Below are 26746 nucleotides of genomic sequence, written 5' to 3' on the forward strand. Positions count from 1 at the left end.
CTGCTGGGCACTGTCTGCTGTCTGGATTCACAGTACTTGGGCTCCTCATGGGGCCAAGGGCAGCTTGGAGCAGGGGACTCTCCAGCTCTCTGCAAGAACTGGCACCAGGAAAGGAAAGCCAGCCCTGGGCTGCCCTGGGCTGGGCAGTCCTACTGGACCCAGGAAGTCCATGCAAGAGTCCACGGGGTCATCAGCTCCACCAAAGGCATGGAAGGGAGCTTCTAGAGACCAGAGCCACGGTAAGAAAGACCTCTGAGTCCGAGGCCACGGGGCCAGGGAGGAGCTTGGAGGACCAGGGCCCACAGCCTCCTGCTGTGGCATCCATCCAGGAGGCCACAGCTGGGCGCTTTCAGCTCCGAGGGGCCACCCCCGGAAGGGCTCCAGGCCACTGGGAAATGAGGGTTTGTGGGGAGGCACAAGATCGAGGGGGCTGGCTTGAGGCCTGTTGCTGCTAAAAGCTGAGGGGAACCCCTTAGAGCAGAGGACAGTCACCCAGACCAGGCACCACCAAGCTCACAGGGCAGCACACAGGGGGCCGAGGACACTGATGCCACGTGGACCCCCGGGGAGCCAGGACAAGCCACAGCATGGGAGGGGCACTGGTGCTCAAGAGAGCTGGGCCCTTCACCCCTACGCTGGTGGGAGCACCCACGAAAGCCCCTTAGCAAGCACCCATCCCCACCTGGGCCCCAGCCACAGCCCTGCGGCTTCCCTCCCAGCTGACAGCCCTCCCCTGCAGGCTGTGTGGCCCTGGGGGCACCCGCATCATCCCGTTTCCCAACCTCTCCCTCTCGCGCAGAGGGCCCTCGGCCATAGCGGCTGCGGTCATGTGACCGACAGTTTAAACCCATGGTCACTGTGTCACCGGCCAAGAACAAAGAGCTTGGTTCTGTGGGGAGACAAGGGTGTGGGGCTTACACGGGGGCTCTAAACATTATAAACCAGTAACTAAAGACAAAGACCAAGGTTGCAGCACCTCTGACGTGAGCAGAGAGGACTGGGAAGAGCCCCACCCGTCCTCACAGAAAGGAGGGCTGGGGGCCAACAGGGACTGCAGCACCCCCTTTCCTCCCCTCCCCCACGGCCCCTCCCCCACCTTATTTTCCGCAGTAATGTGTGGAAGGGTCGGAATAGCTCGGACATGTCTTCTGCCTTGCGGTCCAAGTTCAGGGGTCCGTCTGCGTAGACCACGAGGCCACTGCATTCAAGACAAAAGCCAGGATGGTGTGAGGCCCTGCAGCCCCCTGGGGCGAGCCCAGACCACAGCCAGGGACTCAGACCACACACACTTCGCCTTTTGTGATTGAATCTTAAATATGTTTAGAAAAAAGCACTGAAAATTACTCAGACTTTATCATCTTCTGAAGCTGATTAGCTGTTGTTCATTTGAGGGATCATAAAATAATCATAAAAATATATCTGTTCACATCACTGCTGCAATCAGATAAATCAGCATCAAGATTTGTTACTAAAACTACCTCCTTGAAAACGGGAACTTTGGATTTGTGTTTAACACACATGCAGAGGCTTATGAGAATTAGAGGTGCACCATCTACTGCAGACGTGACGGAGAACTGGGAAGTGAGAGCCGGCGGCCCCTGCCACCCACCCATTCACCCACGGCCCCGCGCCGATGCACACGGATGCTGAGCCTCCGGGGCTGAGCCCTGGCGGGGTCCCAGGAGGGCTGGAGGAGCATCTCAGGGACCCTTGGCGCAAACAGGGGGCGACTTCTCACAAACCTGGCCTCCAGGCTGCCTTCCCAACCTCCCACGGGACTCCCAGGCTCGGACCTCCCTCACCCGCCTCCACACTCTGAAGCTCAGGGGCTGCCCTGAGTGAGTCCTTCCAACTCACTGACCACAGCCTCTCCTGCCTCCCGGACCCACAGCACATTGTGACAGTCCAGTCCCAGCCCCCCCCACCCTGCTCATCCGGAACCCTGGGAGGCCCCCACAGTGAGCTGTGTGCTTCGTGGCTCCCCCACCCCCTGACCTTTGCCCAGCCTGTCCCCAAGCCTCCTTTCCCTCCTAGAGGTCTGGCTCATGCTCCATCACCCATCAAGACTGGAAACAGCCTCATCACCCCCAGGCAGGACGGACCCTCTCTCTCCTGACCCGTGGCTGGCACACCATCTGGCTCTGCTCAAATGCCCCTCCATGGGGTCCCCGTTCCACAGGCAGCACCTCATTCATTCCTTGTGGCAATCTCACCTGCACAGTCCTGCCTAGCTCCAAGCATGCCCCACCATCCTGTCCAGACCTGCTTCTCCAAGAGCTGGCCCATCTCTGGAGGACCCTTCTGTGGGTGCCTCCTCCTGGGGCTCCCGGGACCAGACAGCTCATATCAAGGTGCCCAGGGAATGAACCCCACACACACACACACACAACGCCTGCTCCTTGCTTCCTCATCAGAGAATGGGGGAGGGACTTGTGGATTTGTTTGCATAAATGGAGAAGGGCCCCCAAGTCTCTCTCTGCAAATGAACAGAATCTCATGTCTGCACTGGGATCGGGTCATCACTATCCAACATGGAGTCCTCATTAGCTCAGGAATGCGTCCAGGGCAGGGAGAAAAACTGGTAAAACTGAATGGACTGTTTTCCCTTAAAAAGGTTAGATTCCACGTGCACAAAGAAAGATTCAAAAGTCACAGGAAAAACATGGGCTGTGCTACCTCCTGGGGCAGAGGAGGGTCGGGGTTGCATGGGGATGGGATGGATGGCAGAGGACGCCCCGGCCAGCCTTCCATTCCTTCCAGTCTGTTTTATGGGTCTGACACGAGCTGACAGTTCTGGTTAAATTAACAGTGTTCGGGGGACAACTTCCCAAGATAGAACCTTAACTTCATGGGTAAATCAGTGGTCTCGGCCCAAAGGCCGTGAAAAGGGGCTCTGCCCAGGCTTCCTGGCAATGTTGTCCTTCAGAAAGCAGCGAAGGGGGCAGGGAGGGAGCCCAACTCCTCTCCTGGGTCCCAGGAGGGACACTGGCTACCCCATCAGTGCCATGAGAACCAGGCCCGGGGCTGACCGCGCCTGGTCTGGAGCCTCAGAAACAAACCCATTACTTAGGAGGGCTCCCAGAACGGCACCACGCCAGGCCACGCTACTCCTGTCACTGCCAAGGAGGGGCAAAGCAGCCCCTGGGCTGAGCCTGGCAGAGGTGGAGGGAGAAGGGGCCCGCTGGGCTCACGTGGGGTCGGGGGTGGGGGGCAGGCTCAGGTGGGCACGGGGCAGATGCCCAGCATGAGAGGAAAACTGAGCCCCCACTCCCATTCTTCAAGTCACCTTTTCACTGTCTTCATAATGTCCTTTGATGCACAACGTTTTTAATTTTGATGAAGTTCAATTTACCTATTTTTTCATTTGTCACTCATGCTTTTTGTGTCAAATCTAAGAATCTACTGCCAAGCCAGGAAATGTGAAGATTTACCTTCTGTATTAGTCAGAGTTCTCCAGAGAAACAGAACCAATAGGGTGTGTGTGTGTGTGTGTGTGTGTGTGTAGGTGTGTAGGGAGGGGGTAGAGTTTGGTTGGTTGGTTGGGTTTTTTTTTTTTTTTTTTTTTAGAGAGTTATTTTAAGGAACTGGTTCACACAACTGTGGATGGTGGCCACGTCCAAACTCTGCAGAGTGGGAGGGCAGGCTAGACACCTAGAGACTCAGGGAAGAGTTGATGCTGCAGCTTAAGTCTGACAACAGTCTGGAAGTAGAACTCCCTCTCACTTGCGGAACTCTGTTTTCTCTTAAGGCTTTCAACTGATTGGGTGAGGCCCACCCACATTATGAAGTGTAAGCTACATTACTCAAGATCAAGATTTAAATGTTAATCTCATTTTTAAAATAGCTTCGAGCAACATCCAAACTGGGGTTTGACCAAATATCCGGGTACTGTGGCCTAGGCTAGTGGACACATCACAGGGCCCAATTCTGTTCTTCTGTGTATGGCTATCCAGTTGTCCCAGCATCATTTGTTGAAGAGACTAACTTCCTCATTGAATGGTCTTGACCCCCTTGTCAAAAATCAGTTGGCTATAGATATTTGACTTATTTCTGTTGTCTTGATTTCTTCCTGTCAGTCTATCCTTATGACAGTACCACACTTTTGATTATCATAACTTCGTATTAAGTTCAGAAATCGAGACATACGAGTTCTCCAACTTTGTTTTTCTTTTTCAATATTGTTTGGGCTATTCAAGGCCCATTGTGGTTCCATATGAATTTGAGGATCTTTTCGATTTCTGCAAAAAAAAGAAAAGGCCAAGGTAGTTTTTATAGGAAATGTATGGAATCTTTATATAACTTTGGGGAGTAGCGCCATCTTAACTATAGTAAGCCTTCCAATCCATGAACATGGGCTATCTTTTCATTTAATTGGGTCTTTAATTGTTTTCAGGAGTGTTTTATAGTTTTCAGTGTACATGTTTTCCACTTCCTTGGTTAAATTTACTCCTAGGTACTTTTTTCTTTTGGATGTTATTGGAAATCTCTTCTTTAAAATAATATTTAATTACATACGATGGAATATTATTCAGTCTTAAAAAAAAAAGGAATGAAGTTCCTACATGCCATATGGATGAACCATGAAAACATGATGCTCAGTGAAATAACCCAGGCACAAAAGGACAAATATTGTATGATTCAATTTATATGAGGTCCCTAGAGGAGTCAAACTCATAGAGAAAAAGTAGACTAGAGGGTACCAGGGGAGGAGGAGGGAGCAGGGAGTTGGTATTGTGATGGGAAAATTCTGGAGATGGTGGTGGTGGTGGTGAATGTGTTAAACAATGTGAATGTATTTAACGCCACTGATGTACATTCAAAAAGGGTGAAAGTGGTCAATTTTGTGTTATGTCTATTTTACCACACCAAAAAAGTTAACATTTATTGCTTTGATTCTGTTTACAAAAGTTATAGCTATCATGTTAAGAAGTCTTGTTAACTAGAGACACAGTGTTTAGTATAATTTTTTGTAGTCAACACACTGGGAATGTTTTTCCATGGCTTTTGGGATTTTTCACCAATGTTACCTAAATGGCTGGAGTATTGTTTTTAAGTAATCCCTTAATTCTGGATATCCACACCCTCAGATTTTCATGATTAAAAATAAACTTCTAAAACTCTTTTTAAACACAGATTGTGCCCTGTCAGGTCAATGCAACCAAATTCTGCAAAAGTTGTGCCACCACCTGCCAAGCACTGAGGACCTGAGGGAAAACAGGCCGTGAACACTCCTCACGGTAGCGCTTCCAGGCTTGTGGGGAGAAGCGAATGTAACACAAATCCCCTTTATACGAAATATTGCAAAGGCAAATCTACAGACACAGAAACAAATCTGTGGTTTCCTGGAGCTGGAGAGGTGGGAGTGTAGGGGGTGGAGGTGACGGCTAAGGGGGAGGGGTATCCTTTTGGGGGAATGAAAATGTTCTGAAATTAATGGTGATGGCTGAACAACTCTGTAAATTTACTGAAAACCACTGAATTGTACACTTGAAGTGGGTGAGTGGTGTGGTGTGTGCATTATGTCTAAATAACGTATTTTAAAAATAAACAGTCTAGAGTACACATGCGACCTTGCTAGAGGTGAGCACCTGTAGAAGGGCTGCAGGTAAGGCAGGTTGTGTGGAGACTGGGAAGGGGCTGGGCAGGGGGCTGTCTCTGGTGGGGAAGCAGGTGGGCAAGGAAACAAAGGGAGGCCAGAGACCCCCCCAAATGGGGCAGCAGCTTCTGGAAAATTCTGGTGGTAGGACTGCAGGGTGGGAGGTGGTGGGAGGCAGTGGGACAATGAGAGAGGGGAAGGGATGGGGCTGCTGGGGGAGGTGGGGAGGAAAAGGGGAGTGAGGGGAGGAGAGAGGAGAGGAGAAAGGAGGGAGAGAGGAGGGGGGGGGCAGAGGGAAGCCAGAGGAGGGGTGGGAAGAGCAGAGCTGGCCCCGCTGGGGGAGGGGGAGAGTGGGGCAGGAGTGGGTTGCAGCTGGAGCGGGAGCAGGGCCTGGGGTCTCAGTGGTTCTGGGCAGGTCAGCCTGGGATGCAGCTCCAGGAGGAGGGTGTCCCTCTCACTGTGTGTGGGGGGGGGGGGGGGAGGGACAGGTGTAGAGGTTGAAGCAGAGGCCAGGGCTGGACCAGCAGCAGAAAGGGGGTAGTGAAGGGAGACTTCCAGGCAGGCCCAAGTAACCAGGTCCACCCCGATGGGGCCACTCACTGGGTGCTGCCTCTGGAGATTCTGTTAATGTCTTCATTCACTTATACCAACTGTCTTAAGATAAATCCTCAAAAGTGAACCAGTTTGTCACATTCGGAACCTTGTGGAGACTCAGTTTCCCCCAGGACATGTGTCCCCAGCGTCCCCACCCACAGCGGGGACGTGATGCTAAGTCAGGGGGGCCAGGACCAGGGGCGCAGGGGAAGCATGGGTGGTGGGGCCCAGGGCCCAGGGCCAGCATTCGAGCTGGCTGGTGTGGAGAAGACCAAACCCCTCTCCAGCCCCGTGGACACCCTGCACTGGTCCGACCGGCCTCCTAAACCTCCAGACCCGCCCACGGCCCTCCCCCCATCCCTGCCAATCTCTCAGGGCTCGGCTTACCACCTCTGCCTCAGGCAGGCCTCCCCAGGGCCACAGAACCCAGTGGTCATCAGGCAGGGGCAGGGCTGGGTCGTGCCCCCTCTGGCCGCTCAGCGCCTGTCTCCTCATCTGTGATGGGGCTAGAGATGCCATGCCACCTCAGAGGGTGTGTTGTTCCTGGGATAGCTCAGAGCAGGGCGGGTGGGAAGGGGCTGGAGCTCCTGAAGGCAGGGGGAGGGCCTGGAGCAGTAGAGAGGCTTCACCCCCAGACCCCTCTGTTCTCAGTGCTCCCTGAATATCACCTGGAGTCCCAGGAACACACATCACAGATGTGACCCAGGAAGCCTGCTGTTCCAAGAGTTGGCCTCAGTGCCACACAGGTCCCATGGCCCGCCCCTTCCCCCTCCAGCCGAGGGTGCTGCCTCCGCCCCTTTGCCTGCCCGGCCCCCACCCCAGCTTCCGGAGTTTGCTCCAGCACCGGGGAGCCGCCCCTCATGCTTGCAGCTCTTGTCCTCTCTAGAGGGTTTCTGCTCCAAGGTCCTATCCTACCCCAGCAACCAGAACACTCCACGGCAACTGCTTGTCTCTCCTACCTGTGCACCTGCCCCGTGGGCGTCCCGGTACCCCTGGGGACAAGCACAGGGCCAGGTACACAGCAGGTGCTCAACACATGCTCGCTGGGCAGGTATAGGACCAAGCAAGTCCCGGCCCCACCTTGTGCAGCTGTGGCGCTGCCGTGGACAATGAGGGAGGAGGGGGGGCTTCCGGCGCCAGGGGAAGTGACCCTGAAGGGGGCAGCTCTGGCAACAGCTGCTCACCGCTCTACTCCTCCTTCCGAAGGATGCAGAATTCCAGTTACAGCCCTCATATGCCCTAGAGCCCCAGACGCACAGCCTGGCTCTGAGGGAGGGCTGCTGACAGTCTGAGGTGGACCTGGGGTGGCCATCGTGCGGCTGTCCTCCTGGCTCAGCCAAGCCCAGCACCTCTGCTCCCTAAATTCTGGGCTTCAGGCCCCTGCATCAGCTCCTACTTCCTGGCGGGCCTTCCTGCACCTGCTCTCCCTTCACTCCAACTCCAAAACCTGCCTCACTTAGCTGTGACTCAGAGCCTTCCCTCCTGTCCTGGGGGATTCCAAGGGCACCCCACACGGTGCTGCCAGGAAGGGGGCACAGGGACAAAGGCCCAGCCCTTGGGGCCCTCACTCTCCCTCCCAGGACTAGGGGACAGAGAAGGAGCAGAAGTTCAGATGTCCACAGGGCAGCAGCAGTCTGCAAACAGGGCGCAGTGAATCAGGTCAGGGAGAAGTGGCCTCGGGGGGCTGCTCGGTGAGAGTGGGAAGGCCTGAGAGCACAGTCCCATGACCACCGGGTCTGGGCCAGCGCCAATAGCTAGGCTGGTAAGGGCTGAACAAACTCGCTCAGCAGGCTCGCGTGTGAGAACCTGGACACCACGCACTCAGGCTGTCTGATGCCTCGTCTTTATTCTAAATGGGTTTTATTTTAAACTGACTGAGAGAGTCTGAGCACTTCCATGAAGATTAGAACAGGTTCCGTCTAAGACAGCGCAAGTCCCTCGTGTCCCCGGACGAGCCTCCGAGGGGCCACGCGGCTCATCAGAGCACGCCGGTCAGTGTGCACCCACACCAGCATCCGTGTGCACTATAAGGCGGCTCCAAAGGAAAGCCAGCCTGGGAACCCCACCAGCGTGACGACATCCCTGCCGCGGGCTCAGTGGTGGGGGCGCTGGATCCTGAGCTTCAAGGCACTCGCCAAGGAGTTTTAGAAAAGAAACACAGCCAGGCCAGGGTCTCAGGGCTTCCGGAAAAGCAGCCTGTGAACCGTGTGACGCAGAGGAAGGGGACAAAGCCCGCTCTGCTCACAAACCCGCGGCCCAGGCCCGTAGAAGCAAGGCCCCGGCTCAACACAGCGTTGTCTTCGACATGAGTGTGGCCGCAGAGAGCTGTTGCCTAGAAAGCAAACGACGTGACAAAATCGTGCGGCCCACTGAGGGGCCACTTTGGGCCAGGCCACCAGAGCTGGCCCTAAGGGACATTTGTCCTCTGCCTCCCTCAGCTTCAGGTGAAGGCAGATTCTAGCGATTAAGGCAATTGTAAAGTGTGGGCGTTCTGGCGAGCTGGGACGTGCTCCTGCTTTCCCTGACGGGTAAACTTGGGGAGGAGACAGTCTCTCAGGGAAAAGGACAATGGAAGGAAGGGCTGGAGGCGCCAGGCCAGGGGTCCTGGCAGAGAGACCACCGGGGAAGGTGGCTCTGAGGACACAGCCAGGCCAAGGAGAGCGGGGCGCAGCCGCCTCATGCCCAGCCCAGGGGAAGCGGGGTGTGGGCAGAGGGCCGGCCCGTACTCTAGAGCGGTGCTCGGGCTTCCCTGAGGTCCCGGCCCCTCTTCCCAGCTCTCCGTCCCCCAAGCCTCTGCACTTTGGGTCTCTTTGCCATTTGACCTCCAGGGTCCCAGGGCAGCAGAAGGTGCTTCTGGCCCATCCAGGATGGGGTCTGCCCTGCTGGCTCCCGCATGCCTTCTGCATGAAGCTCGACCTGTCCTGCTCCCTGTGCTTGAGGGAAGCCCCTCCAGCCCAGAAGCTGGCCCCATCCTGCTGCACCGCCCCTGCCCCCCACCGCTCCCACCACTGCACCCCCATTTCCCAAGGAGGGGGTCCTGTGCCTGGACCAGTCCTGGCCTCTGTGTCCACCCCACACTCTCCCAGGCCGCTTCACTGACGACGGCATCTACAATTAGCGTCTGCCCCGAGGACTCTGGTCCTGCTCTCTGCCCAGCTCCACACGTCACACCAGCTGCCCGCTGGGCCCCGCCCCAGTGGCCAGCCCTACAGGCCTCTCCGCTGGGCTCCCTGTGGCCCATTCACCCTCCTCCTCCCCCTGTGGCCACCCGCCCCACGTCCCCTCGCCTGGCAAGAGGCAAGGGCGTCCCTGTCTGGGAGTCAGGGTGTGGCTGAGCAGCAGTGGACCTAGCCCAGAACACCCGGGCTCCGACCTCGGCTCCAAGAAGCTCTGGGCACTCAGCAGGTGACCGAGCACCTCCTGCCTTGGGGTACACAAGGCCTGACCCCACGTGCTGGCCGACACCTCTGAGCCCACAGGACCCCAGAGGCCCGAGCCTGAGCTCCGCCGCTCTCGTGGCTCACACTCCGCACCCAGCAGGAGAGGCTCTGCCTGGGCATGCCCCCACGGCCAGAGCAGCTGCACCCCACCTGCTGTCCACCTGCTAGGTCTCATCTCACCCCCTGCCAGCCTGTGAATGATTCAGGTAAGCCCATCCCATCGCCCCACGGGAGCCAGGGGCCTCCTCCCACAGCCCGCGCTGGGCACTCTGCTGCTGCGTGCGCCCCACGTGGTTCTACATGGTGTGTGGGGCGCTCCTCCCCTGGGCTGTGAGCATAGGTGACTGTCCATCTCACCTGTCCAGTTGGGTGTTGGGTGTCCAGCCATCTCGTTCTATCTAGGGTGGGGGATCCCTCCCTCACCCTCAGAACACCTGGTGAGGGGTGACAGCAGGCCGGCTTGGTACCGCATGGGTGGCCGAGCAGCCACCTGTTGGGGGTGTGAGTGCCAGCCATCAACACCCAGAGGGGCCCAGCACTGTCTTACTCCACAGTCCTGCTAGGCTTCTGCCCAATGGCTGTCCTGGGCGGGAGGAACACTCACCACACGATGGCCAACCTGGGGATGGTAAACATGAGGGCTGGTTCGTAGTCGTCAATCATGTCCTGGGTCAGGTACCCGAAGTCCAGGGCCCTGGCCGAGGGACAGAGAGCAAGAAGGGTGACGCCTGCCCACCTGCATCCACCGTGGCCCACTCCACCCTCACCTGCGTCTGTGCTCAGTAGATGGTCAGGAAGGTGACAGGGGCCACACTCTGCTCCAGAAGGCCCGAGCAGAGGCAGCTGCTGCTTACCCTTCCCCCATCTTCCCACCTGCCCGATCCCATCTCTGGGACAGAAGGTGCAGGGAGGAGGAAGGTGTGCTTGCTGAGCGGGGGCTCACGGGGCAGCGACGGTGTCCGGCAAATAAAACACAAAAGCTTATCCCGCCATGGGCTTACTTAGCCACAAAATTGAAACAGCTCAAGTGGCAAAATAAACGTGGAACAAAAACACTGCCCTGCACAATTTAACACTTTCCTGAGGAACGAACGGCGCTCTCCTGGATTTAGTCTCATGCCCCAGGCAAACGCAAGCAGCTTTCTCTACACTCTGTGAGCTGGCGCTGCTCGAATCACGTCACGATGGTTCCAAGTAAAATGTATTTCCCGCCATCTTATTTTTTAGCAAACTGAAATGTCTTTCAGCACATAAAGAGTGAATAACCTGCCTTTAATTATGAGGTGATATGAGGCAATTTCAAGACTTCCCTAATACCACAGCACTAGTCAAACAGAACAAACATTCTAGGCTAAATCTTAGTCCCAAAATCCACTCAAAAATCTGACTTTAATTACTGTTCAAGGCATGGCAAAAATACTGATGATTCACTCCACAAAACCTTGTTCAGGAGACCTCCAACCCAGCAAGGGCTCCATCCTAGCCTGTGGAGGTGAGAAAATGAGGAGGTGGGGAGAGGAGGATGGGGGTGAGGGGGTGAGGAGGTGTGGAGGTGAGGAGGGTGGGGAGGTGAAGGAGGTGAGGAGGGTGGGCAAGTATGGTGAGGAGGTATAGAGGTGAGGAAGGTGTGGGGGTGAGGAGGTGTGGAGGTGAAGAGGTCAGGAAGGCATGGAGGTGAGGAGTCAGGAAGGTGTGGAGGTGAGGAGGGTGAGGAGGTATAGACGTCAAGAAGGCATAGAGATGAGGAAAGTGTGGAGGTGAGGAGGTGTGGAGGTGCAGAAGGTGTGGAGGTGAGGAGAGTGAGGAGGTGTGGAGATGAGGAGGTGAGGAAGGTGTGGAGGTGAGGAAAATGAGGAGGTATAGAGGTCAGGAAGGCATGGAGGTGTTGAGGTGAGGAGGTGTGGAAATGAGGTGAAGAAGGCATGGAGGTAAGGAAGGTGTGAAGGTGAGGAAGGTGTGGAGGTGAGGAGATAAGGAAAGCATGAAGGTGAGGAAGGTATGGAGGTGAGGAGGGGTGAAGGGGAGGAAGGTGGAGATGAGGAGGTAAGGAGATGTAAAGGTGAAGAGATCAGGAAGGCATGGAGGTGTGGAGGTGATAAACTAAGGAGGTGAGGAGGTAAGGAGGCATGGAGGTGAGGAATGTGTGGAGATGAGAAAATGAGGAAGATGTGGAGATGAGGAGATCAGGAAGGCATGGAGGTGAGGAGGTATAAAGGTGCAGAAGGCAGTAGGTGAGGAGGTGTGGAGGCATGGAGGTGAGGAGGTGATGAAGGTGAGGAGGTGAGGAAGGCATGGAGGTGAGGCGACGTGGAAGTGAGGAAGGTGTGGAGGTGAGGAGAGTGAGGAGGTATAGAGGTCAGGAAGGCATGGAGGTGTTGAGGTGAGGAGGTGTGGAAATGAGGAGGTGAAGAAGGCATGGAGGTGAGGAAAGTGTGGAGGTGAGGAGGTGTGGAAATGAGGAGGTGAAGAAGGCATGGAGGTGAGGAAGGTGTGGAAGTGAGGAGGTGTGAAAATGAGGAGGTGAAGAAGGCATGGAGGTGAGGCGATGTGGAGGTGAGGAGGGTGTGGAGGTGAGGAGATGTGGAAGTGAGGAGGTGAAGAAGGCACGGAGGTGAGGCGATGTGGAGGTGAGGAGGGTGTGGAGGTGTGGAAGCGAGGAGGTGAAGAAGGCATGGAGGTGAAGAAGGTGTAGAGGTAAGGAAGGCTGTGTGATGTAGAGGTGAGGCGGTAAGGAGGTGTGGAGGTGAGGAGGTCAGGAAGGCATGGAGGTGTGGAGGTGAGGAGGTCAGGAAGGCATGGAGGTGTGGAGGGTGAGGAGGTATAGAGGTGAAGAAGGCACGGAGGTGAGGCGATGTGGAGGTGAGGAGGGTGTGGAGGTGTGGAAGCGAGGAGGTGAAGAAGGCACGGAGGTGAGGAAGGTGTAGAGGTAAGGAAGGCTGCGTGATGTGGAGGTGAGGCGGTAAGGAGGTGTGGAGGTGAGGAGGTCAGGAAGGCATGGAGGTGTGGAGGTGAGGAGGTCAGGAAGGCATGGAGGTGTGGAGGGTGAGGAGGTATAGAGGTGAGGAAGGCAGGGAGGTGAGGCTTCCAGCTCTCCGCGCTCCCTGTGGCAGCTGCTCTGGCACTCTATCGGGTGGGCCCAGAGGAAGGGGATGGTGGGGCTGAGGAAGGAGGCTGTAGGTGTGCCCACTAGGGGAAGGCAGACTTGGAAGGGGAAGGGGGCTGGAGGCGTCCCTGCCCCTGCGCTGTCTCAGGGAGGAGCAAGGTCCTGTGGCGGTCAGGGGTGGCCTCACCTCTCCACGGTCTCGCAGAACAGCACGATGACCTCCTGCTGCACGTAGTACTCCCTGGGGGACTTCACAGGCACCATGGCGGAGACGTAGCTGCAGACACAGCCAGGGAGGTGAGTGCTGCCCCCGCCACCCACGCATCCCCCCCAAAAAGAGTTGCGTCTCAGATGAAAGCCTAATGTGCTTCAGACGTACACAGCTTCTGGCATGAGGCATGGCCATCTGTGTCGAAATCAAGGCTCCTCCCAGGGTGGGGCCTAGTCCAGCACCTCCGGGACCCGCAGCCCCGCCCCGCCTGGGTGCCGGCCTCCGTGGGGCGTGAGTGGATGGATGCGCGTGCAAGTGGGTGAAGACCGCAGGGTGGGGGAGGCCAGCGCTGGGCGGGGCACAGGGGCCTCCTGGGCAAGCGACACCTTGTCCCACCCTTCCCCAGGTGAGAACACGTCTCTTTGCTTCTAACTCCCCAGCCCTGATTTTTTCTTGTTATAAAAGCTTCTTTGGGACCTGGACAAGCCAGAAAAGGATACAGAAGGAGAAACATCGTCTGTGCTCCCGCCTCCCGGCGGGCCCTGCCTTCATATCTAGGTTGCTTTCGTTGGCTTACACGACGGACAATTTATACTAACTGCAACCACCATGGACGTGGATTTTGGGTCCCGCTTTTTCTCGCCTAACCGCGAGCGTCTCCGTGTCTGTGGGAGCTGGTGGCGTGCCTGCCCCCCAGTCCTGGGCTCTCCAAAGCCCTGCGAGGTGGCCCCCAGGCCCCGCCTGTGTCCTCTAAGGAAGGAGCAGGTGAGTGCAGCCCGGGGGGGCAGGAGGCACTGGCTGGAGAGGGGGGTGGGCTCCGCCTTGGCTCCCCAGGCTGGGGACAGCAGCAGGCAGGAGGGGACAGGTGGGGCACACGACGGGTGGGGTGGAGGGCGCTGTGTGATCCTAACCTGCGGAGGGGCCCTCGCCTTCACCCCAGGGAGCTGGAGTGTCCCCGCGTCCGAGAGCCACAGCCACCCTGCCCCTGCTCCGTGTCCTGGATCTGAGCACATGGAGGTGGGGGAGGTGATGCTCGGGTGTTTGTGCAGGGAGCGGATGAACAGATAGGGTGAAGGGGGCGGCTGGTGACCAACAAGCCCCGTTCGGTGAGCCCAGGCACTGGCGGGAGGCGAGGCAGGAAGCGAGGTGGGAAGCGAAGCGGGAGGTGAGGCAGGCGGTCACAGGCGGGAGGCGAGGCAGGAGGGGAGCAGCAGAGCCTTGGGCAGGCGGCACGGGTGGAGGCTGGCGGTGGCACGTCCACTCCGGGTGACTGCTACTTGCAGGAACGTCCCGGGTCTTTCGCGCTGGGGTGCATCAGGGAGAGGCAGAGGAGGTGGGCTGGACCCCTGGAAAGGTCACCCAGCCTGACCCCCACACCCCCCACCTCGTGTGTCCAGGGTTAACTACACGGACTGATGGCCCTGAACCAGTCCCGGCTCCTCCCTCCGCGCATCCATCCAGCTTGAAACACCGCGATGCGTGCAGGGGGCTGGCGCCTCCCCCAGACTCAGAAAGCAAAGGCCTCAGGGTCACCTCAGCTCGAACTCGGCAAACAGGACGTCGAAGTGCCTCAGCGCCTCCCTCATCTTCTCCGTGTAGGTGCTGAGGTCCCGCAGTGCCTGATCGCGGAGGGCACCCCGCACATCCTCCAGGCTGCGGGTCAGCTCCTTGGCCAGCGGGCGCATGGCCATGCTCTCCAGCTCGCGGTTCATGATGATGGAGCCGGCGGCCAGGCACTGCGGGCAGAGGACACGGGTCAGGAGAGGCCTGGGAGTGACCGGCATCAGAGCTGCTTCCAGGGGGCCCCTGGAGCTTGACTGGCTGGGGTCCTCCCCTCCACTCGACAGAGAGCAGGTGCTCTAAGGGCCAGCCCTGAGGACGGCGGGACAGGAAGGCAGGGGAGTGGTGGCCAGGCCAAGGCGTGCCCATCATCCCCAAGCCCCCTCCCGAGGCTCCTCTCCTGGGAACAGCCCCACTTCACACCCTGGGCCAAGCGTCTCGGGGACGTGCCACCTGCTCTCTCCTGGTCTCTACTTAACCCAGAGCAGCCGTAGCTCTGACGACAAATGCTCTCCCTGAGACAGTCCGCACACGGATCCAGAGGCAGGCAGGGAGGGGAAGGCCAACCGGGACTCTTGGGTCTGGGGGCTCCGTGCTGGGGGCCCTGGTCCTGACTCCTGCCCCCTCCCGCCCAGCCCACAGCTGGGTGCTGGATGCCCAGGAGCGCCTCAACACCACATTCACGGCCACACTTCCGGCACGAGGCACTGGGGGCTGACCACGCTCCCCAAGACTGCTGACCTTTCTAGGAAGTAAAGACACCTCGCGCCCACAAATGCTCACTGACCTTCCACTGAGCCGAGACTCATCAGTGCGGGACTCCCAGCTCCTGGGCGGTAGGAGGGCCCCTCTGTGCCCACAAATCCACCCACACCTGTCCCGGGCAACGGGGGGCAGATCGCAGGCCTGCACGGGCTGCATGCATCACCCCAGCATGTTCCACATGTCCAGTGACATGGGGTGCTCATCAGACCCGGGTCCTGGCTGAGGGGTGGCCGTGCAATCCCCACTTGGGGCTGTGGTGATGTGGGGCCCCCTGCCCGCCTCAGGCCTGCACTCGTCAACCGCTAACCCGGTCAGCAGTGACCCAGAGATGACCTGGGGCGAGAAGCACTTTCCTGGGGGGCAGAGTGCAGCGTTGCTGATTTCCCCACTCCCCTGGAGGGGAGCATGGAGCTGGCTGGCCCCAGGGCCGGCCCGCACAGGGGAGACAGTTCCCTGAGTGCCACCGGGCACAGGACCTGCATCATGTCACAGCCCCACAGCTGTCCCTGTCCCTGGAACTCACTCTATGGCAGGGAAAACCGAGATGGGGCAGGGACAGCCTGCCTGGGGCCCCCTGCACCAATCAAAGTGTGGGCAAGGATGCCTTCCTACCAGGTGGGTCAGGGGGGTGGGGCGGAGGACAGACGGGCCCAGGGCCAGGCGGTGCCAGAGGAAGACGTGGCATCCCAGGGACTCATCGGGAGCGAGGCCGAGGGGGCACAGGCGTCACGCTGCGAACCTCAGCAGGGACAGGGAGGGGTCGCAAGGTGGGGCCACGGACAATAGCTGGCTGGGGGGAGGCGGGTCCTGCCACCACGGGGCAGGCACCCTCCTCTCAGGCTGCAGTCCCCCCAGTGGGAGAGGAGGAGGGAGGTCTGAGGGGCGGATGAGGGGTGCTCCAGTAAGGCCTCGAATGCAGCCCCCAGCCCCGTGGGCAAGGATGCCCCCCATCAGTGGGCGAGGGAAGTGCTGCTCCCAAAGCTGGTAAGAACCCCCTGTGGGCCCTTCACATCTGGGGGCCTGAGAACCTCCCAGAAATCGCTCGTGGAGCTTCGTGTCCATATTTGCATGTATAGATCTGGGGAGCAGGCTCAGGGCTTTCCCAGACCCTCAAAGGGGCGAGCGGCCTCAGGCTCAGAACGCACCGTCCATGACCCCTGGCAGGTGGGTTATGACCCCGTGAAGGGGGAGACACCAGGTCCCTAACCCCCACAGGTGCACATGGGGGAGCTGCACAGTGCCCCACACTGTGACCCCGGACCCAGGCGGCTGCCCACTACCTCAGCACCGAACCACAGCTGGCCTGCCAGGTTGTCATGCCGGATTTCCTCAGGGAACTTGACGCAGAAATCCCGCGGGGCTCGGTCCTGGGGGATGCACACGTCCATGATCTGATTAATGATGTTTAACACGTTGTCCTGAAACAGAAACGAGAAAGTGTGCTAAGACGAGGATGACACGGTAACACACCCCTGCTTGCTCTGCAATGGCTACAAAAAGTTCAAATGCTCCAGAAGCATCTAGAGTGGACGTCCTGCCTCCCCCTGCCTCCCTGGTCCTGCTGCTCACGCTCACGGAGGCTAGGCACGCGTGGAGGCCGGGGGAGCCTCCCCACTACCACGAACCCACGAGCGGCTGCTGACCCACACCCAGGCTCCCTGCAGCCCAGGCCACAAGGACTGTCCGCGAACAGCTCTCTGAACCCCTGTAAGTGACTCTCTTACAACAGAGCTCGAGCAATGGCGTGGCTATGTGGACGGACACACAAGAAGTTGATTTTACTGCTCTGCTGCTCCTACTAACATCACAAGTCCACGTCGTCCGGGGCATGGTCACAGCACAGACAAGATAGCTGTCAGGGAAGGACACCACCGGGAGACTGTCTGCAAACCAGCCTTCTCCAAGCCCGCCACACAGCGCTCCAAGGCCCGTCCGTCGTCCGTGTGAGGAAAAGGGCCTCCTTGCCCAGCACCAGCAACCACAGGAGCCTCCACAGTAGGGGCTGGGGCAAAGCCGCCACCCCATCCTCTCTGGACCTCCGTTTACTCCCGTGTAGATGGCCAGGCACAGCCGGCCCCTGCTCCTTGGCCCAGGCAGCATTCCCTCAGACTCTTCTGGAACCAGAGATCAATCAGCTGGCAAGGAAGAGGTGCTTCCTCTCTTCCGGGAGGTGGAGACCCTGACTCCACCCCTCACGGCTGTGCACCTGGGACAGGCTGCTTAACTTCTCTGATCCTCCAGGCAGCCCCCAAAAAGAGCCCAGGATTCCCGGACTGTCAGTCAGGCAGTGTGAGCTGGGTCTGTAAAACCCGGAGAACTCGCTGCTTCCTGGTCTGCCGGCCACTGACAGCGTCTCTAATTCTCCACTCCCAGGAACAATGCTGCCGTCAGGCTGTGGGGCGTGACACTCCGAGTGTTCAGTTATGTCCTTAGGATCCACTCGTTTCCAAAAGTGGAGCCACAAAGTCAAGAGTGTGCAGTGCATTTACGGGCTCTGGTTACAACCCAGCAAGCTGCTTTCCAGAAAGACGGCCCTAGCTGATGCTCTCGCCCTTGGTGATTTCATATCTCAACACCTCTCCTTTCTGCCCTCTGAGGCTCGACTTCCATTTTTATTAGGAAGCAGATATGAACAGTCACCACAAGTGGGAAGCATGACCTTTCTAATGTAAAACGTCAGCACACTGAGCTCTGACAACACAAAAAATAAAAATAAAATTCAACCAGCGTCAAGCGGTACTACCATGACTTCTTTTTTTCTTATAAATGGGTTTTTTAAAAAGATTTTATTTATTTATTTGAGAGAGAGAGCATGAGAGGGGGGAGGGTCAGAGGGAGAAGCAGACTCCCCGCTGAGCAGGGTCTGATGCGGGACTCCATCCTGGGACTCCAGTTTAAAAGGCTTTCGGGGCACCTGGGGGGCTCAGTCGTTAAGCGTCTGCCTTCAGCTCAGGTCATGATCCCAGGGTCCTGGGATTGAGCCCCGCATTGGGCTCCCTGAACAGTGGGAAGCCAGCTTCTCCCTCTCCCACTCCCCCTGCTTGTGTTCCCTCTCTTGCTGTGTCTCTCTCTGTCAAATAAATAAATAAAAATCTTAAAAAAAAGAAAAAAGGCTTTCTGGGCAGGAAGGCCCCTTTCTCGTGATTCAACAAACTAATGAACAATCAACGCCATCAAAACCATTAGTGCCCAGGCAACATCCGCTCCCAGAAAGAGCCAGGGCTGGTGGGGGGCTTGCAGGACATCAGCACCCGAGGGCGAGGGCAGGTCTCCTTCTGTTCTCTGACAGGTCCCCTGTGCCCAGCAAACATCTGCAGGAACCTCTGATTCCAGCCAAGGCAGAGGAACAGGAACCAAATCGACCTCCCTCGAACGATGACCGCAGTAATGGGGAAAATAAGACAATGGTTCTCAAGACACTGGCCATCAGGCAGCCAAGTGGCCCCAAGGGAAGAGAAACAGGCAAGGCAAGAGCTGTGACTGGCTGGCTCATGACCTTTCAGGTCCTGGCCCTGAGGGCGGGCACCCCAGCGGGACCCAGCAAACGCCCTCACTGAAGAGAAGAGCTGATGGTCCAAGGGACTGAGGAAGCTAGAATCAAGAGAAGAGAGAGCTGGCCAGAGAAAACCCCGCAGGCCTGGGAGCAGAGAATGGACACAGGCCGGCAAGACCAGGAAGGAGGAGAGGACACCGTACAGGGAACCGTTCACAGAGCTCAGAGAGCTATTCACGGGGCGCTAGGCAGAGCACCCAAAAATGTCTTGCCTCAGTGGGGAGGGTGATTAGCCCCAGACTGAACTCAGCTCTGACCCCCACCTAACACCTTAAAAAACAGGATCCAAGAGGATCAGACCATTTGTAAGTAACCAAACCGCATTACGAAACTAAGGTCAAAGAGACTTAACAGGAATACAAAAATACTCAGCTCCCAGAAGGCCAGATTCACAACATCAGGCATTCAATAAAAAAAAAAAAACAAAAAAAAACATACCAGGCTTACAAAGAATTAAGAAAATATGACACACGATAAAAAGAAAAACCAAGCCTAGCTGAGGCAGGTGGCACAGTGGCCATCAGGGGACATGGAGATGGCCCTTACAAGTGATTCCTGAATGTTCCAAAAGTTAGCTGAGACCATGAAGACATAAAAAGGACCCAGCTGATCTAGAAACGGAAATCACAATATCTGAGCTGAAAACAAACACGCCGGATGAGATTCAGCCCAGATCAGACATTTCAGAAGAAAAGAACAATAAACTTGAAGACAAGCAACTGAAACCCTCCAATGAGCCCGAAAAAGAAATAATAAGACTTCAGGATGTCAGACCTATCATGCAAGATCCAAGAGAAGGAATGGGACAGAAAAAATATTTGAAAGAATTATGGCCAGTTTTTGTCTAATTTAATGACAACTATAAACACAAGGTCCAAGAAATTCAAAGAACCCAAAGGGCAAGAAACACGAAGAAAATTATAGCAAATCACAGCATGATGAAATGGATAGAAACCAATAAAAAGAGCCCTTACAAGTAGTAAGAGAAAAAAATGCTACCACACAGAACAAAGAGAAGGGTTACCCTGGCTTTCTCAGGAAGAGTGTGTGTGAGAAGGCAGTGGGGCTCCATCTTTTAAGCCCTGAGTAGCTACGAATCCAAGGATCCCTGCTCCGCTGGACAGCTAGTACCATGCTTAATGGGGAAAACTGCACGCTTTCCCCAGTATTGACCTACAGATTCAGTGTGATCCCGCTCAGCGGGCTTCTTTATAGACCTCTACAAGCAGTTTCTAAATTCCATACAGAACTGCAAAGAACTTAGAACAGCCACAACTTTGAAATAGAAGAACAACGTTGGAGATCTGACACCGCGGGATCGTAAGACGCAGGACAGAGTTGCTGTGATGGAGACAGCGTGTGACTGGCCTGAAGACAGATCGAGGGGACAGAACAGAGAACCCAGAAATAGACCCCCACCTATTTGGAAAACTGATTTTCCCAAAGGTGCAATAACACTTTTCAGTGGAGAAAGGATAGAGTCTTCTCAACACATGATGCTGGAACAACGGAAAATTCATTTGCAAAAAACCCCACAAAAACGTGGGTCCAGTCCTCATGCTATATACTGACGTTAAGTCACTATGGATCACAGACCTCAATGTAAAGCCTGAAACTATAGAACTTCTAAAGGAAAACATGGGAGACAATCTGATGACCTTGGGTCAGGCTGAGACTTCTTAGACCAAAAGCATGACCTACAAAGGGAAAAATGGATAAGCTGGGCTTCATCAAAATCTAAAACTTACGTCCTTCAAAAAACTAGGCAGAAAATGAAAAGCCAAGCCACAGACTGGGAGAAAATAATGTAAATCATAATCGGATGAAGGCTGGTATCAGAATATACAAAGAACTCTCAAAAGTCAATATGAAAACAAAGAATTCAATTCAAAGAATTCAAGAGCTGTGAGGACCTCTCCCTGCCTTGGCAAGGGGTGCCAGCCCTCCTGGGCTCCCCCGGCCTCAATTCCTCCTAAGCACAGCTCTTGGGACGCCAAATGCAGACATGTAGTCACACCTGCCCGGACAGGAGACTGGGGTGCGCAGTCAGGGCACGCCAGGGACCCCTCTCTCCCCGAGAACCGACCTCTGCCACGGTGGGCACCAGCCCCTTCCAGTGAGGGGAGGTTTGAGGGTGTCCCTCGCCAGGTGTGGCCTTGTTCACATCACAGATCTGCAGCAAGGCGCCTCCGTGCCCACCGTGACTCCATTAACTAGCTACACTTGGGTACAAGGTCGGGGGGGGCACATTTTGCCATTTAATATTCTTCACTGAAGCATCTAAAATTATACTCCCTTGATGGCAAAAGTTACGGTGTGGCTTAAGAACAGCTTGGTGATGATGCCGGAATCCAACCCAGAGCAAATTCAAGCCCATCTGCACCATGAAATCCAAATCCCACTGTATTAGTGCCTGGGGCCACCATAACAACACCGCACCTGGCGGCTCCAAGTTTATTCCTCACAGGCCTGGAGGCTGGGAGGCTGGGAGTCCGAGACCCAGGCGCCGTGGGCGGGTTCCGAGACCCAGGTTCGCATGGGCCTGTTCCGAGAAGCGGGTCTGGTTGGATGGGTTCCGAGACCCAGGCGCCGGAGGGCGGGTTTGAGACCCAGGAGCGGGTGGGTGGGTTCCGAGAAGCAGGTGCAGGTGGGCGGGTTCCGAGAAGCAGGTGCGGGTGGGCGGGTTCCGAGACCCAGGTGCGCGTGGGCCTGTTCCGAGACCCAGGTGCGCGTGGGCCTGTTCCGAGAAGCAGGTGCGGGTGGGCGGGTTCCGAGACCCAGGCGCGGGTGGGCGGGTTTGAGACCCAGGAGCGGGTGGGTGGGTTCCGAGACCCAGGTGCGCGTGGGCCTGTTCCGAGAAGCAGGTGCGGGTGGGCGGGTTCCGAGACGCAGGTGCAGATGCCAGTGGCCGGGTTCCCACTGAGGCCTCCCTCTTGGGCTTGTATACGGTCCTCTCCCAGTGTTCTCACATGATTGTCCTTCTGCATTCTGTGACCTAATCTCCTCTTCATACAAGGACACTGGTCAGACTGGATCAGGACCCACCCTAATGACCTCATTTTACCTTAATTATGTCTTTAAAGACTGGGGGTTAGGACTTGAATGTATGAATGTGGGGCGGGGGGGAGACACAATTCAGCCCATCGCAAGAATCCAGGATTCATTTCGTCCTCCTGAGCTATGATTTCTAATCCTTTATGGCTTCTGAAGCCAGAAAAAACACAAACACGCAAATGTCCTCAGAAATCCACCTGCACACTCATGTATGCTCCAGCCCACAATTTTCACAAAGTAAAAGGTCATTTAGGTGAAAACGAAGGACTCTGACTCCTAAGATTAGAGCCAGCAAGGTGGGACCGCTGTGCGGGTCCCTGGCCTTCTCTACCTCACAGGCTCCCAGCCCCTCGCTGCCTGCGCACCCCGCCCCCCCCATGTCACCCTCGGAGAGCCGGTTCCGGCTGCTCTTTACAAACCCAGCCCATGTGCTTCTCACAGCATCGCTCTTGTAAGAAAAGAAGGCTCCTGTTCTTGGAGCATCTACTCTGTACCTGGCATTGGCCTGGAGACTTTACCTAAGAGACCCCATTATGGGGCAGAAAAGTTTGAGATACTACACCCCAAGGGCAGGGCCTGTGACAGGCCTTCATTCAAGAGAAGTCCGCTGGCGGGATGAATACTGATGGGACTTCCCCTGTCCTGGGGCCCAGCAAGCCGCCACCCCCACCTGGAGCTGGCTGAGTGGGTAGCCTGGGACAAAAGTGGTCTGCAGCCAAGTGCTGGCTGCCCCTCACCTGCCCCCCATCTGCCCCTCATGTGCCCCCCACCTGCCCCTCACCTGCCCTTCTCCTCCCCAGTGAGCAGGCAGCTCATTCTGTGGGTCTCGTGGCCACCGCAGCCTGCAGCTCCCACCTGCACTCATAAGGGCCAACCAGCTGGACACCAACCATCTGTCAACTGCTAGCTGAGCAAGCAGATGGTCACAGAGCACTGGCTCCCGTTCTGGCTGGACTTGGGGTGCATGAGGCCCCCCAGACTCACTGGTGAGAGAAATCAGACTTCCCAGCAGGAACTAAGTGGTGAGGCCATTACCCAGAGGACCGTTGTGAAGACCCCCCCCCCCTGCCCTAAGGAAGACAAAGCTCCCAGACCAGAAGGACTGGGCTCCCTGAATGTAGCCCCACACTCGAGCCAGGGTGTTGACTCAGAACTGAATGGGACCCAGCCAGAGACCCACATGTGGATGCCTCCAGGGGCCCCTGGAGGGCTGAGCCAGGCCAGGCTGGTGCCACCAAGCATGCTCCACACAGACTCCCCAGGCTCAGCTGAGGGCTGTACTCGGGCTGATGGGGCCTCGAGATGCCCCAGACACCTAGACTAGACGACTCAGGGATATGTCACCGAGGCCAGGGTCAGAGACAATAGTGGGACAAGGACAGGTCCCACTGGCAGTGCCGAGCCATCAGCCCCAAAGCTGAAAAAGTCTTGATCTTGGCAGTGGTGGCCACGTCCTGCCCGGGACAGACTCACAGGTCTCGAGAACGTCAGGGGCCTGGGGCCCCTAAATCTGGCCTTCAGTGATCTGCCTAGGATGACAGTGCTCTAAAATCAAGGCCACCAAGTGGCCCTGCAGAGTGGGCTGCCATCAACCGACCTGTCAGAGCTCCACATCTTAACTGCAGGTCACCAGACTCCACGTTGCAACAGCAAGCCTGTCATCATGCACATGGGCCCGTGTACAAGCAGCCCCTCCGTGAATACAGGGACCCCAAATACCTGCCCCCTCCATACCCACCTCACTTCTGGGGCACTGCCCACCCTCCACACAGAGGAAGATCCTCTTCGAGGGACTGCTGTTGAATGAATGAATGAATGAATGCACAATCAAATGAACAACCCAGCATTGTGACAGTCAAATAGAACGTGAAACAGCAGTCAAAAGCAGAAAAGACAAACCGCCCTGTTTAAGACAAATGTTAGAAATGAAGACACTTTCCAATTTAAATGCCTGAGCTTTGTAGAAATTCACTAGGACCGGAGCCCTTACACAGCCCACGCCCAGTAAGTAGCCAGTTAAACAAATATGTTACTGTGATGAGTCTTTGTAAAGTTGTAGCGAGTACACAAAGGCGTCCCCAGCTAACTCCCCTTTCCTGGGTGGGCAGCAGAGCACGCGGCCGGGATCCGGGACTCGGCAGCCCCGATTCCTAACCGTGCTGTTCTGTGCACAGGAGCCCCGCCGCAGCCCCCCCGTGTGCTGAGAGGCCCGCGCAGCGCTGGCCCTGGGCAGGTGTCCGGTCCTGGCCATCAGGAGCCTTCCCGGCTCCCCGGCTGTGCCTCCCCCGTCCGCGCCAACGCTGTGGTCGGTGCCGACACCCCTTCCTCCCGGGGGTCTGCGGCTTGGGCCGAGCCAGGGAGAGGGGCCTGCGGGACCAGCGCCAGCGAGAGCCCTGCTCCGCGTCTCTAACGAGCTTCCCCAGCAGACAAGACCCCACACGTGTTGTCACAACGCGCTGCCGGGAACAGAGCGTGTCCCACCGGACTCCCCGGGAGAGGGTGCTGGAAGCTGGCACCTGCTTCCTCTGGACTTCGTCCCCCCCATCCCCCCCACCCCATATGTTTTCCCTTCGCTGATTTTGCTTTGTCTGTGTTCACTGGGATAAATCTCAGCCGTGAGCACGACTATATGCTGCGTCCCGTGTGTCCTCCTAGCGAGTCATCGACCCTGGGGTGGTCTTGGGACCCTGACACAGGAGTCTTAAGAGAGGAGTGAGAAATTAAAGATGCTCGTGCAAGGTTCTTTTAGCTTTTTATGACTTGTTTCTTGATCCCCTTAAAGTGCCTTGCCCACGCCTAATTCCAGAGCAGTTTTCCTTTCTGGTTTTACCCTGTTGAGGCTCTACGAAGCACCCAGTTTAGCTGCCATCCCATTTGGTCAGTTTGTGTAAACTGCAATTATATCAGCCAGTGAGCTGGCCAGGTCACTGCAGGGGGCACAGAGCTACCGTGGGGGCAGGTGCAGGTGGGGGCCTAGGTGGGGGGCGCAGGCAGGGGTGCAGGTGGGGATGATGGAGGGAGACCTCCTAGCTGCAAGGTTGGTGTGCGGTGGGCACAAGGAAGGACATCTTCTGGTGGGAAAGGGAGAGCGCTGATGGCCTAGCAAGTCCAGAGACCCCTCTGACCCCTCCAGTCCCCTAGGAGAGGGGAGGGCCTCCTGGTCGTTCCAGGGCCAGCCAGGACCTGCTCCTCCCACCAAAATCCTCCTCTAACTCCCCTGATGCTTAAAACACACAGTGGGATGCTGGCTTCTGTGGCATCCCTCCCACTGCATCCTGCCCTCCCTGTGATCTGGGAAGCACACCCCAGTTCCCCTCCCAGGGCAGAGAGAATCCAGCAAGACTTGTGGGCAGAATGCACCAAAATGTTCTGAAACTCTGTGAAAGACCTTGACTGTCCCTTGACAAAACTGCATCACACCTCAGGCTCTCACATGGGTCGTTGGCTAAACTGGGAGGACATTCTAGCATCATTTCCAGAGCCCGCTCCGAATTGTGCAATAGCTAGAGAGCCTGAGCCGCTCCCCTCCACCCCCGCCGGGAGCTCTGCGCATGGCTCCCCCAGCCAGGCCCCTTTCCTGTGCTAGCGGCTCCCTGGCTAAGACCCTGCGGGCTCCCGGTCATCCAGCCTCCCCCTACATCTGCTCTGCGACAGTGCCCTGTGCAAGCTGCACTTGTCGCCTGGCTCTCCTCCCCACCCCGGCCTGCTCCGGGCCGTCCCTCCTCCAGGCCCGGGGTGCAGCCAGACCAAGGGGCGCCCAGCACAGTGCCCAGGCCACACTGAGATGTGCTCACAGTGTGTGAGCAGGTGACAAAGCCTCAGGTCCCCCCACGACAGGCCCCTTGGCCCCACGCCCACTCACCTGACAGGAGCGAAACTGGCTGACGAGCAGTGTGCACCGCTGCGGGTCCTTCCGCCCGTCCAGACTGTCCAGCTCAGCGGCCACCTGGTTCAGCTCCTCGTCCGCATAGTAGAACTGGGCGAGCAGCTGTGGGTCCGACCTCTGCAGGGGAGAGAGGCCTGGGTGTGAATGGGAGCATCACCCCTCACGGAAGCCCCACGCGCCTCCTAACTGGACACCTGGCCTGACCCCTCCCAAACTCCATCTGCATTCCAGCCCATAGGGTTGTGCCCACTTCTCAGAAGGCCGCCCTGACGGCGGGGCCCCAGGGGACAGCACCGCTGTGGGGAAGCCAGATGTCCAGGCCCGACGCTCCCAGTAGTAGGAACTCACAGACGAGGGGCTCGTGGACAGTGGGTCGAGGCTGCATGGGGTTCATAGACTCGGCTCTGAATAATCAGTTTCTATTCATGGAATGAGACGACAGTGACAGCCAGCCAGTGAAGGAAGCGCACCAGACTAACAACACAATTTCCTCAAATGAAGCCTCATCAATGCTTGCCAACTCCTGCTCTACTCTAGAATCTTCTCAGGTCCTCAGCCCGGTTTCCGGAACACCAGATAATGCCAGTGCTCTGTGGCAGGAAGCCCCTTCCTCAGGGGCTCACCACCCACCCACCCTCCTTGGAGCAAAACCCGAGTGCCCTGCTCCCATGACAGGATGGCAGACTGTCCCGAACTCGCTCCCCATTCAGCTCCAGCCCCACCAGGCCACTCCCCACACACCACCCTCTCCCCTCACACCCCAGCACCTCCCTCAACACCAGCCCTCTCCCCTCACAAGCCAGCCCCCTCCCTCACACCCCAGCCCTCTCCCCTCACACCCCAGCCCTCTCCCTCACACCCCAGCTGTCTCCCCTCACACAGCAGCCCTCTCCCCTAACAAGGCAGACCTCTCCCCTCACACACCAGCCCCCTCCCCTCACACACCAGCCCTCTCCCCTCACACACCAGCCCTCTCCCCTCACA

General features: G+C 57.1%; 1 protein-coding gene across 3 annotated transcripts in view; it reads right to left on the bottom strand.

Annotated features, from left to right (window-relative positions):
* Nucleotides 1-26746, bottom strand: part of ZFYVE28 (zinc finger FYVE-type containing 28) — a 118229-nt gene that overhangs the window by 32133 nt on the left and 59350 nt on the right. For 2 of the 3 annotated variants that reach the window (XM_032395483.1, XM_032395484.1), the window contains exons 2-7: nt 25739-25879; nt 16550-16687; nt 14478-14680; nt 12921-13010; nt 10235-10324; nt 1097-1198 (exon numbers count right to left, since the gene is read on the bottom strand). In XM_032395483.1, coding sequence (XP_032251374.1) covers nt 1097-1198; nt 10235-10324; nt 12921-13010; nt 14478-14680; nt 16550-16687; nt 25739-25879 — 764 coding nt within the window. Of the gene's footprint in view, nt 1-1096; nt 1199-6256; nt 8523-10234; nt 10325-12920; nt 13011-14477; nt 14681-16549; nt 16688-25738; nt 25880-26746 lie in introns of those variants that run through there. The other variant, XM_032395485.1, reaches the window with a different exon arrangement.

The sequence above is a fragment of the Phoca vitulina genome, unplaced genomic scaffold, assembly GCF_004348235.1.
Source record: "Phoca vitulina isolate PV1807 unplaced genomic scaffold, GSC_HSeal_1.0 scaffold85, whole genome shotgun sequence".
Taxonomy (NCBI): Eukaryota; Metazoa; Chordata; class Mammalia; order Carnivora; family Phocidae; genus Phoca; species Phoca vitulina.